The sequence below is a fragment of the Lissotriton vulgaris genome, chromosome 4_1 (assembly GCF_964263255.1).
Source record: "Lissotriton vulgaris chromosome 4_1, aLisVul1.2, whole genome shotgun sequence".
Taxonomy (NCBI): Eukaryota; Metazoa; Chordata; class Amphibia; order Caudata; family Salamandridae; genus Lissotriton; species Lissotriton vulgaris.
The window spans coordinates 693,642,021-693,654,900 of NC_141691.1; the positions used below are offsets into that span (position 1 = coordinate 693,642,021).

Sequence of the window (12,880 nt, forward strand, 5' to 3'; positions counted from 1 at the left end):
CAGGTCACCGCGACCAAGACACCGAGACACACCTAGCGCCCAAGCCCTAGTCACTAATAGAAAAGAGAGCCGACAACCAGCACAAGGACTTAGCGAGGGCAGGAACGCTTGCCTAAGCCCAAACTCCCAAGCATAAACCTCCCTCCTGCTTGCTCCCCGTATGTAGACATTCTGACAGGCGTCCCGCCCATTAAACCCAACATCAAGGAAACTCACCTTGAGTTGAGAAATAAATGCCTGGTCTGGCTTGCAAGACACAAGCACTTTGACTATGCCAGAGCAGGAGAGATCAAAGTGGTTCGAAGAGTAGGGTGGGTGGGAAACCTCAGAAAAAGCGACACGGTGTGTGTGTAGTTATACATTTTAAAAACCCTATTACTGTGACCAACTTATTTAAAAGCCATAATTCCACAACAGTCATGAATCTGCGACCCCTGTTTTTTTTTACTCATAACAACAGCCATTCCCAAGAAGCTGTACTCCCCCCTTAATTCCAGTAGATGGTCCAGGGATCCACATGACGGTAGCTGGGCTGCCCACAATAGGCTTCCCTCATTCAATACCCTGGTGAACAATAGATATGATTCTTTGGAGGAGGTAGCTTGACTTAGGAAGGGACACTCACAAATGGCCTGATACGACCCCAAGGGGGCAGATAGGTGGGTCTCGAAACAAACCACTGCGGGTAGTAGTTTAAGTCACCCCTACTTGACTATCCAGAAAGGATGTAGAACCCAACCGCATAGAGTCCTCGATGCCCAATTCACTGCCCACTTGGAAGATACAAGCAGAGAGAGTGTAGCAAGGAGGGAAGTAGATGAGTGTTTTGTGGTCGACCCTGGCGACTCTACAACACAAGGCGCTGTAGTCTTAGGGGTCACAAGAGGGGAGAACGGGCATGTCAACGGGATGAGGATATTCTCATGGAATGTGGCAGGCCTTAAAAATAAACTGTCCTGCACTGAATGGGGTGATTTTGTCGACAAACACGACATCTGTATCTTTCAAGAGACCTGGGCAAGGAAAGATCTTCAACGGTTGGGTTTTGCCTCTAACAACATCCCAGCTACCATGGGGGAGGGGGAGACCCTCCGGTGGCCTATCCATCTGGGTAGGCACCTACCTTGGCTGTAGAGCAGAGCAGACGACAACACCCACAATCGACATCCAGTGCGTCCTGCTCTCCTTCCCAACAAAGATGAAAATTGCCCTAATAAATGTATATTCTCGCCCTGTTAACAATAGCCAAGAATCTGCCACCATTTCCCATCTAGGACATTTTATTCCCACCTTGGACCCAAGGATATGGCTGATTGTAGGGGGTGATTTTAACTGCCACTTTGAACCCCTCACCAATCCGTCATACTCTGCCCCAACGGAAAAAGATCTTTATTGGTCTATTCCCAACCCCCTCACCACTCCATCAAAGTATGGTCCCCACTGGCTATGCAGCTAAACTCACTCACCCTAACTTTTTTGCTAAGGGCATGTAATGGCCGGACTAAATCCGACCAGCCAGGGCAGACCACATTCAATAGAGTAGGCCAAGCTTCCCTCGACTACATGTTGGTCGAAACAAGACTTTGGGAAAAAGTTCTTGACTTTCACATTAAGCAAAGGCAGGATAGCGACCATAACGCCCTGATCTTGACCCTAAAATCGTGGGACCTTGGCATTTCCAAATCCTCCCCTGTACTCCCAAATCTACATAGTGCATTAGTAGTGACAAACGACAGAAGTAATGTTAGATGGGGTCATATCCAACAGTGTCCTGCAAAGCTTGCAACTCTATTCATAGCTAAAATGTGGGAGGCAGCACAGGTGGAGTGTCCAACCACAGAACTAGATAAGGTAGGGAAAATAAACACAGAGCTCTCCTTGAAACTGGCGGATGTTTTTTCCCAGTGGTGCATGCTAGAGAAAACAGTCATAATAAATGCCCCTAATTTAACAACAAGTGTTGGAAGGCCAAGCGGCATCTTCTGGATGCTGTTAAGGCCAATGACAGGCCGCAAATTAAACTTGCCAGGGTTAGTTACAGGTACAAACGGTTCACACAGCAGGGGGAGAAAAAAATGAGAACAAGAGAGGTGGGAAATGCTTAGGATTGCCCTGAATGACAAAGATCTGAAAACCTTTTGGGCAATAGTGAGTTCGGGTGATAGGGAAGGGAGACCGGCAATCGAACCAAACATAGCCCCGAAGCCTGGGAGACACATTTTGGGTCACTGTTCTCCCTCACGGACAGTGGTCCTGCCAATATAGCCAGAAACAGCACAGCACTGGAGTTCCACGTGGAGGGGAATCGGAGATCACCATGATCGAAGTGAGAAACGCTATCAATAAGCTCCACCATAAAAAGCCCCAGGTTTAGACAAACTTCCGGAGGATCTATTTTGTGAATAACCCACAATATGGGTTCCATACCTGTGAGCCTTATTCAAGGTGGTACTGAAGGGTGTGAATCCCCCTGATACTTGGCGCGGGCTGAGATTGTTCCCATATTCCAAAAAGGCTGTCCTCTCTCACCATCCAACTATAGGCCGATCAGTTTAATTTATATTTCCCAAAAACTCTTTGGCCGGGTGCTTTTGGACCGCCTTCAGGGCTGGCTGGAAGAAGAGCAAATATTAAGTCCTTACCAGGCCGTCTTCAAATCAAACATGTCAACCGTAGACCAGATATATAGACTACAACTACTCGTCTGGAAAACAGTGACTATAGAGGGTGGCAGCCTCTACTTAATTTTTGTTGATCTAAAGTCGTCCTTTGACCTCGTACCCAGGGAAAAACTTTGGAGGGTGCTGAGTGACCTTGGGATTAGGGGTGGGTGGAATTTGCGTAATCCCGTTACTCAAATCTCCGCGAAACGTTAAAAAAATCTCCGCGAACACGCAGAAATTCCGTGAACGCGCGGAATTGCTTGTTGGCGATGCTTTTTTCCTGTTCGCAATTGCTGTTTGCATGCTTGAGGAGAAATATCTGGCGAACACGCATGTTATGAACGCGAACAAGCAAACAATTTCGCGAAGTCGCGGAACGCAGAATTTTGGGCAATTTCGTGTTCTCCGTGGAACGCAAAATGATCCAAATTCTACGAGCGAAACGTAATTTACCGCCCAGACCTACTTGGCATCACTCCTTACCTTCTAAACGTCACAGAGAGGCTCTACTTGGAGAATTTCGCACAAGTACTTTGTGGAAAGCATGGGGAACTTACTTCCTGTTTTACTAACCAAAAGTGGGTACAGCAGGGATATGTTTTAGCCCCTGCTTTATTTTGGCTATTTATTAACGGTCTTATTGACCATCTTAAAACAATTGAGGACAACGATGCCCCCAAGTTAGTTTCTGGGAAGGTCCCTGCGCTGATGTGTGCAGACGATACCCTGCTACTTTCAAAATCGCCTAAGGGCATCCAGTGCATTTTAGATGGTTTTGCAAATTTCTGCAAGCTACGAGGGATGAATATCAATCTAGCAAAAAAACAAAATACATGGTCTTCAACCCTCTACACACGACCCGTCCAAACCCTTCTCTACACGGCATTCCTTTGGAAAGAGTCAAGATATTTGATTATTTGGGAGTTACCCTGTCAGAGAACTCTGAATGGGGTCACCAGTTGGATAAAGCAAGGCTCAGGTTAACACAGACAGTGGGCGTTATAATGAAATTGTACAGAACCTCCATTTTAAAACCAGCCACCCCTGTGGTGGAAATCAATAAAGCCCAAGCGAGGAGTGCCATGTTATATAGGGTGGAGCTGTGGGGGGGTTGCCCCACCACTAATCTGATAAAGGTGGAGAGTAACTTAATGTGTCAGCTTTTAGGCGTACCCCGCAGCACACCTGATACCCCTCTTCGCATGGACCTGGGAATGAGGCCCCGTGATGAAGAAATTGCCCTGAGACCTTTAACTTGCTGGCGGAGGATGTGGGTGACCCCAGAGCTGTCCGTTTACAGGGCCGAGATAATCGAGCTCCTATCCATTTGTACCACAAAGAAAATTCAAAGGCTGTGCCACATAAGGGATCTTGCCTTTAAGTTGGGCAAGCAGGACCTCTGGAGAACACCCAAGACATCATGTGCCAAGATCGCTTGGTTGGACTTAGTTAATTCATATAGAACAGCCAAGCTAACGTCCATCCGAGAAAGTGCATCACGTGGTCGGTTAACAGCAGAATTTCTACTAGTAAAAGATGTATACAGCAAGGAATTCTTTTTAGATTTTATTCAATGCCCATTGGCTAGGAAATTGTATGTGCAACTGAGATTGGGGACCCTTCCACTGGCAGCACACACTAGTAAATGGATGAGAAACGAAACCGGTGAATGTCCTGCATGGAAATATAAGGAGGAGTCTGAACTACATGTCCTGCTCCTCTGTCCTGCCTATTGGCTGCTGCGCAAGCGTTGGTTAATCCAACTATGTAAGAATCTAGGTTTCATGCGCTGCATAGAGGCTTACAGAGTTTTAAAGTATGACACTCACCCACCTATTGTCTTTGCTGTATCACTTTTCTTAAACTGTATGTGGCACATTCGCCTGGCCTACCTAAAATAGATCTTATGGGGATGGATAAGTGTATGAACTTGCATAGGTCGAGTAAGTTTGTACCCATGCCATGGGCCTTGCATCGCTGTCCCAAAGATTTATTTTTGTATAAATTTTAGAGCTTTCAATTTTAGGATGGTTGTTTTTTTAACTGGCATATGTTAGTAGTATTTATTATTTCACATCCCTGCAGTACTCATGCACTGTGTTCTTTGTTTCTTTTACTCGTGGGATGATTATCGTACATGAAGATCCCTTGGCAGTCTCCCCTGTTTTTAACTATTGGTGTATATTATCTGTTTTATTGTTTGCACTTTTATGGCCCCAGTGACCGAAATGAAGTAATAAATGGAATGGATATTGTTTGGCGTTATTCTTCCACATGGCATAATTTCGAGACTTTCACGTGAAAAGCGTAAAGGGAAATTCATTAAATTATGCAAGATTACTCCGGTATAAGTAAATTTCACCCAGGTGCAGAAAATAACTTTATTGGTTTGGTAGTGTCTGAAAACAAACATAGCTAATATTTAAATTGCTGATCAACAGTGGATGGAGTGGGATTGGAAATCTATAGGGAAAAAGAGGCTACAGTGGTCATGAGGGCTGTGAATGAGCAGCCATCCATTTAATTCCCAAAGATAAAGTGTTTTTGTTATTACTCTCTGGATCACTCTTCATAGCAATAGGCAAGGCTGATCGCAGCGAAAATATAAATAGCAGATACAAAAGTATTAACTGCTAGGTCCAACCAGGTTAGTTAAAACAATATATATGTAAGGAGAAAACTGTTACAACAATAATAACTAGAAAAATGGAGCAAAAGTTAAAAGACCACAAACATCTTCCCTGGGAGATTAGAAAAAGGCATGCAATGGTGTTATATGGGTATGTAAAGCAAGTAACAGCGCTCTAGAGAAGACACACTTAGTTGATGACTTGCAATTGACCTTGGAGAGGTAAAATGTTAGGGCCTGCTAAAAGGTTTATTTTCGAGCTAAGTACGCCTGAAAGTAATGGCGGTTAAGGAACATCGCAAGATTGGAACTGTGGGTGGAGCAGGTATTCTGTAGCTTCAAGCCTCCCTCCAAAAAGGTTGTGTCTTTCTTGGGTAGGATCCCCCTGTTCTGGTTCTCTAGAGATGAAAATTAAAACTTCTCTGCAGATATTCCTAGGGCACCTTTACCTTAGCAGAAACTCCTTAGATCTTCAGGACTGGTTCCTCCCAGCACAATTGACTGTTTTCAGTGGTTCCCAACAATATAGCTTTGGATCCATTTTGGATTTTCCTGGTTTAGCACTCGACAAGATGGAGGGTCACAATAACTTTCCCAAGACAATGGTCCATTGATAGCAAGCTCTCCCTCACTGCTCAGATCTCGGGCGTTACCTCTGCCTGCTTTGCTGCCCTCAAGTGTCTTAAGAAAATTCTTTGGCTAATTCCACCGGCTGCACAGAGGACTGTCCTGCAGGCCTTGGTGATTTTCAGACTTGATTAGAGTAATGTACTGTATCTGGGTGCGTATAAGTTCTCTGTTCATCCACTCCAGCTAATTCAGAATGTGGCAGCCCGCCTACTTTTTAGGTTGCCTCGGCACGCCTCTGCTTCCCCTCTGCTCCATCAAAATCACTGGCTCAGGGTTAGTAAGCATATCAAGTTTAAGGCCCTCTGCTACATGTTTAGAGCCAGGGCCAGACTGAAAACTAAAACTGGCCCCGGCAAAGTGCTCGGCCGGTCCCCTTGCGGGGAGGTTGGGGGTACAACCAAGCTCTTTGCCGGGACCGGATTTTGGCCGATTTTCTTACAGGGCCGATTTTGCAGCTATGCTGCATAAATGGCCCTATAACAAAAACGGCCTCCAGGGGCCCAAAAATAGCCCCGCCCTTGCGGTGCACAGGGGGATTGCCCGGTGCCCACAACGGCCAATCCGGCCCTGTTCAGAGCTCAGCAGGGCCTGGCCCCCACATACATCTTGTCAAGCCTTACCGACCCTCTCGCAACCTAAGATCGTCCAATCTTTCTCTTTTCTCCGTCCCCAGAGTACGGCTGACTCGTAGGGGAGGCCGCTCATTCTCCTTCCTGGGACCTAAACTATGGAATTCCCTTCTGCTAGAACTCAGGAATTGTCAATCTCTCCTTGCTTTCCGAAAAAAGCTAAAGCCCTTTCTTTTTAGTCAGGCCTAATGCCAATTGAGCCTCTCTCTCGCTTGTCCCGCTTCAATGCCGAGAAACACTGTTGGGTAGCTGCGTGTTTCATAAATACTTTAAATAAATTAAATAAATAAATGGTCTAGTGTATGGCCTGCATTCCTGGGCCTCGAGGGTTCAGAAGTAGACAAAGAGGGGAATTGGATGGAGACAGTGCTACGTTTAGAAATTCCATAAAGTCCTTATTAGCAAAGGACTGCTGATTAGTTCTTCCCAAGCACTGCCATTTGTAGGATTATAGGATGAAAGGTGAGACTACAGTTTATGTTATTCAAGGTCAGAAAGCTTCTCGGCTTGGCCTGTTCTTTTGTCTGTCTCAGATTACTGCTAGCCAGGCAAAGAGAACTCCCATTTTTATTATGCTTATGTTTTGAGTCCTCTGTTTTGAGATGGCACTGACAGTGATTCCACACTGTCTGGTAAATGTGTAAAAACATTGGGTTCCAAACCACCCCCAAGGTTTGGGCCAAGCAATCCCTGTCTGCTCTGAGTGCCCCCAGACATGGCCTGATAGGAGCAAATACACATTTGTATGCCTTTAGAAGGCACTAAGCCAAGGTCAGAGACAATATATTTCGTATCCTCCAACTGATAGAACAATTGTGGCAATACTTTCTAGTTGAATCTCCATTAATCTAAATCCACCTCTGTTTTTTTCAAGATAGATTTCCAGGATTATGTCAGTCAGTTGTTTTGGATCTTTATTGTAGCTCTTTACTGTTTTTAAGTTTAAATACTTTAACCCATGAAAAATGTGGCCTTCTGAAGGGTGCTAGACAACACAACAATTTGAAATTGGATTTTAAAACACAAATTTCCCTACTCCTCAACATCCCATCATAAACTTGTGTCTGTTAAAGGGCTCCTCAAATACTTTCTAACTATAAGGGCCAGTACAACTCTGCTGAGTATTAGAGGATCCCTGCGCATCAAAGGTTGAACTACCAGAGGGCCAAATATGGTAAATTGGAACCCAAAAAAACAGTTTCCCATATCAACAGGACATGTGCTGCCTGCATATAAACAGAGCACGTGTTTGTGGGCTATTTATCATATAGTAGCCACTGCAGAGTCTATAAACCCCAGCTGTAGAATACAAAATTGTGAAAATGCTACACAAAATATGCACTGCCCTACACATATCATTCAATTTTCGAATATATTCCTCTGTATCTCTTTGTTGGTGTTATAATACTAACTCTCTGAAGAAATAACGCATACGTCACCAAACACCACATAAAATATAGGCTTACAGTGTGACATTCCAAATGAACAGACATTTAGATTGACACCCTGCTGCTGGTGCCAAATTGTTTCTTCAACATCCAGGCTGTGGAAGGCCATTATCAACCAATAACACGATTCCACATATTAACGAATCCTATTAATACCGAATGAATTGCGCTTCAACACTGGCTTTGCTCTAAGACAGCATAATGCTATAAAAGACCATTGTCGCTGTGTCAAGTAAGCGATGCACTGAGAGTTTGACAATAAAAGTATCTTTCTCTCTATCTATGCAATGCACTGTAGAAATACATTAGCTAGTTTTTCTCAGGTCAGCTTGATTAAGTGCAAATGAATTAGCCTGGTCCATTGTCCAGACAGGTTCAGTTTCGAGGAAAGCTACTGGTAATAATTTAGCAAACCAGCAGCAAAGAGCAGACAAGTCAGCTTCGAGAGCTGACTTCCAACAGAGGATTTATTTCACAATACTATTTTTCCATATAGTTCATTTTGAATATGTTATCTTTGCACCTACCCAATTAACTGAAGCTGGAATGGTTTACAATGGAAACAACCTTAAACCTTCCCCAGAAGCTCACTTAATACTTCTCAAAGCTTCAACGCCTTAGCTTGAGCTGTGTTTCAAAGCAAGGTGGCTGTTTGAGAAACATCTTGCATAAAATGTTCCCGGACCATTTCCCTCCTGCACCCAAATGTAGGACTTAATGTAAAGCTCGACTTATATAAATGGATATGTCAATGTCCCTAGATCAGTTAATCAGAAATAAATCCACATTTTGGAAGGCAATGCATCACTGATGTAGAGGGCAGCATCATCTTACCTTGAAAAGTGTCCCTGGAAAGTGTAGTTTAAGGCAGTCTGAAATAGCGATGGAAGAATTGGCATCTTTGGTAAGCCACACTTTCACAGAATAACCGTCTCCAAACCTAAGGAAGAGCAATCATACCTTCAAAACATGTCAAAGAACACAAAATAATTGTTATTTAAGCACCTGATTACAAGATCTGCACAAATCATGGGAGACAATTGTGCAACTAGTTATTGCGTCTATCACAAAGTATCACAAAGTAACAAGTGGATTGCATTTTGCATCCAGTTTTCAAGTTGCGCCACCTGCAATGGGAATTACTTACATGATTTTACCCCACCTGGGGGGGTACAGAAACTGGAATCGTTTATAATTGCACCTCTGCCATGCTGTAGTGCAAACTGCCATTTCAGATACAATGTGCCCAGCAATCGAAGTGCAATAGAAAAAGAATGGGAACTGTGATGCTCCATGGGGAAGGGTCAGTGAATGTAGGGGCAGGGTCAAAGGTTTGGCCAAAAAGTAAGTTTGGTCTTTCACCGTCATGTAGCGACTTCTAAAATAAAGTCCAGATTAAATGAAAAATATATTAAAAAATATATATCACTCAGTGAAAAATACACTATGTTACAATATAAAACCTCTATTAGTTAATGAACTGCAGAGGTCTGTGTTTAACCAGAGAGACACAGAATTAAACGTTGGTAAGTGCAGTGGTAAATAGTGACTTGTTTTTTTTAGTGCTAATATGTAAGCAACTATTCTAAACTTGCATTACACACAGTATAAGGTGGAATGCTACAAAATGCACAAAACAGTTTTAAGATAAAATGGTGCTTTCAAAATATAGATTTTAGTAACACCCAGTCCATACATAAAGCACATTTTTACATAACTGTCCTTTCACCACCTGGTCAGGGGTAGTGAGCTCTATATAAATTCAATTGCACTTAAAAGCACTCACTTCACAGATCAGTTGTTAACTCTTTGCACTTACCACTAAAAAATCTTTGTTATCACAAATCTTCCAGCGCTTTGATCAATTAAAGTCAGTACTGGCTCCATAGCATCCTTTGCATTTGCAGTTTACTCTTTACATTTGTAGATTAACTACCTGTGCACATTTGCATTTCTTTCGGGCACAGGCAAGCAGACACACTGGCAGGAAGGCTTGTTTAGCTGTCTGTCCGGCTTCAGTATCACAGCACAGAAGACTCAGTGAATGAAACTTCAGCAGAAGGATTTAAACTATCGGAATTAACTGTTAGGGGACGGTGGTCTTTTTACAAAAAGTAGGGGCATTTTTTCAATCAATTATCAAACAAGTATGGGCATGTCATGCCCCTCCCACCCACTTTAACCTCTGAATGTGCTCTTTACTTGTACTCTGGGTTAAAACTCGAGAAAGCATCATAATAGTCTTTCAGCTGAATAATCAGTGAGCGCATGCAAAAGTTCTACTGAGCAAAAAATATTGCTATGCAGAATAATGAGTACAGACCACGCATAATTCACACAAAAAAAGTTGAAAATCTGCTCCTGTAGGCTTATGCCTCCACATGGGTGCAGATATACAGATTGTCCCGATTCACAAAATATCCTTCCAGAAAAAATGAAATGTTGGACTTTCGCAGCATTCCAAGAAGACTCCTGGGAAAGTCATGTGCTTTTGTTTTCTTTTGAGCCTACCATTTCCTTAGTTTGGAAATGTGTGCATATTACAGTGCAACAGAATGGAAAACCAGTGTCTTTGTGCAAAAGAACATTTTTCTTAAAACTTTTATTTGTCCATGGGGGTAAAATGTCCCCTAATAGAAACTCCTTCACAATGAGGGTTTTCAATTCTTCTTATTCTTGCCCCGGCAAAGTTAATCTCTAAGAGGCAGATTTACAAGCCCCATGCGCTGATTTTACGCCGCCGTTGCGTCACTTTTGTGACGCAGCGGCGGTGCAAAAGATGCGCCATGGTGCGGGGTATTCACAACGTGACGCATCTCCCAAATGAGTCACGTTGTAAAGCCCTGCGCCAGAAGAGGCGTACCATCACAGGGGGAGGCGTTCCGGCGCAGGAACGCCTCCCAAAAGTGGCTGAGTGAAATCTACAAGATTTCACTCAGTCAATTTTGGGCCCATGCTCTGTCAAAACCCTGCGCCTGCTTGAAGCAGGCATAAGGATTGACACAGCATTGTGCACATAGGGCCCCCTGATCACCGCTTTTACGGCACAGATATGTGACGCATCTGTGCCGTTTTTGCCCCATGGTGAGCCGCATTTACAAGGGTGGCGGAGCTGCGGCGCACAATTACTGGCGCATCCCTGCCGATATGTAGGGATGCACCAGTAATTGTAAATCTGCCCCCACGTATTTAACTTTGTAAATGGTCATAAACTCTCACGTTTCTGGGCGTTCACAAACTTACAATGCTGAGCGCGAATTATAACACACAATAATGTGCGGATTTGACTCCCTCTGAACTTTACAGTCATGCAGTAACATTAGGAGAGAATAAACTTATTTACGATTGAAAGCTCCCTTTCTGTGCTTTCCTTGTAGTCGTAATTCCTGCCATTCGCGCTAATAAGAACACAGTTTAGTGATCGTATATGGCTTTGCAAGTCAGGCTCATACTGCCTTGTTTTAGAAGCTGTGTTGAGAATCAACAGGTTTATTTCCCTTGGGCTTTTTTGGAATAGTATGAATAGGTGAGGCATTTCTCTTCTCTGTGTTAGTGGGGTGTTTTAAACTTTACATTTCAAGAATGTTCATTAAAATATTTTAGGCAGTGTGAGAAGATGCAGTTGTAAAGAAATAAGAGGGTACAATAATGTGTAATAATGCATAATATCCATAGGTGGTTGAATATATTACCAGGGTACATGTTGGACCTGGCCCTTTTTGCAGGGTTGTCGCCAAACTTTTTTCCTCCCTCCTGTATTTTTTTCTGACTTGTTTTTGTTAGCTTTAGGTCTTTGGGCACTTTACGACTGATATTCAGTGCTAAAGTGTATGTGTCCTCTCCTTTAAACCTGGTATGATTGTCTCACACCTGTTTGGCATATTTAATCTACTAGTAATTACCTTGTACAGTGGTATCCCATATACCTAGGGCTGGTAAATTAAATGCTACTTGTGGGCCTGCAGTGCTGAGTGTTCAACCCACAGAAGTAGCCTGTGTCTCAGGCCTGCTACTGCAGGGCCTGCATGTGCAGTGTACTGCCAAAGTGACTTGGCATTTAAAGTTACTTTCCAAGCCTGAAACTCACCTTTTACTACATGTATGTCACCCCTAAGGAAGGCATGCCATATGGGCATGGTGACATGTAGGCAAAAGGTAGGACATGGCCTTCATTGTGTGGCATGTCCTGGTAGTGACAAACAGCCTATTTGGCTTCTCACTGCTGTGGGACCTGCTCCACCCATAGGTTTGCATTGGGAATTGTGGTAATTCTGAAAGGAGTAGTGTTGCCATGTTTGACATGTTTGGAGTAGTGGTGATTAATCTTGCTTATTGGTGTAAGTGGATTTTTCATTACTATTGGAAAAAAGCCACTTTTAGGAAGTGTCCATTTCTATGTGCTTATGACTCTTTGTCCTTTTCAGCGTGACTCCAATCCAGTTTTAGAGTAGAGTGACAGCTGGGCTTGAGCATATTTTCCAGACAGTCATCACACAGGAAGGATTGGGTGTAACAGGGTTTCATCTGCATTTATCTGCATACTGAATGGTTTTCTTGGGCAGGGAAAGAGGGAGGTGGGGCACACTTACTTTTGTATAGCCTGGGCTCTGCCCTCACACATAGGACTAATTTACCACCTACTGATGTCTGGAGCCAGGTCTGGGTTTGAATAGGGGTGTTGTGCACTTTTAAGATTTCTTTTGAAGTTACCTTGATGGAGCAAGGATTCGCATGAAACGCAACTTGCTTGAACTCATGAACCTCGAAATAATGTTAATTAACTAATCAACCTGTTTTGTCTTATTAATTTGCCCCTCGTTCGACAATTTTGGGTGTCCGAGAGACGCATGCTTATGTGTCTATTAATATTATTACGCTTGC

The 12,880-nt window shown here is 43.5% G+C and overlaps 1 protein-coding gene across 1 annotated transcript in view; it reads right to left on the reverse strand.

Moving 5' to 3' along the window:
- The window catches only part of ABCA13 (ATP binding cassette subfamily A member 13), a 2,590,787-nt gene that overhangs the window by 26,905 nt on the left and 2,551,002 nt on the right, over positions 1–12,880 (reverse strand). The window contains exon 49 of the mRNA XM_086964984.1: positions 8,834–8,939. Within this exon, the coding sequence (XP_086821110.1) occupies positions 8,834–8,939 (106 nt within the window). The remainder of the gene's footprint in view (positions 1–8,833; positions 8,940–12,880) is intronic.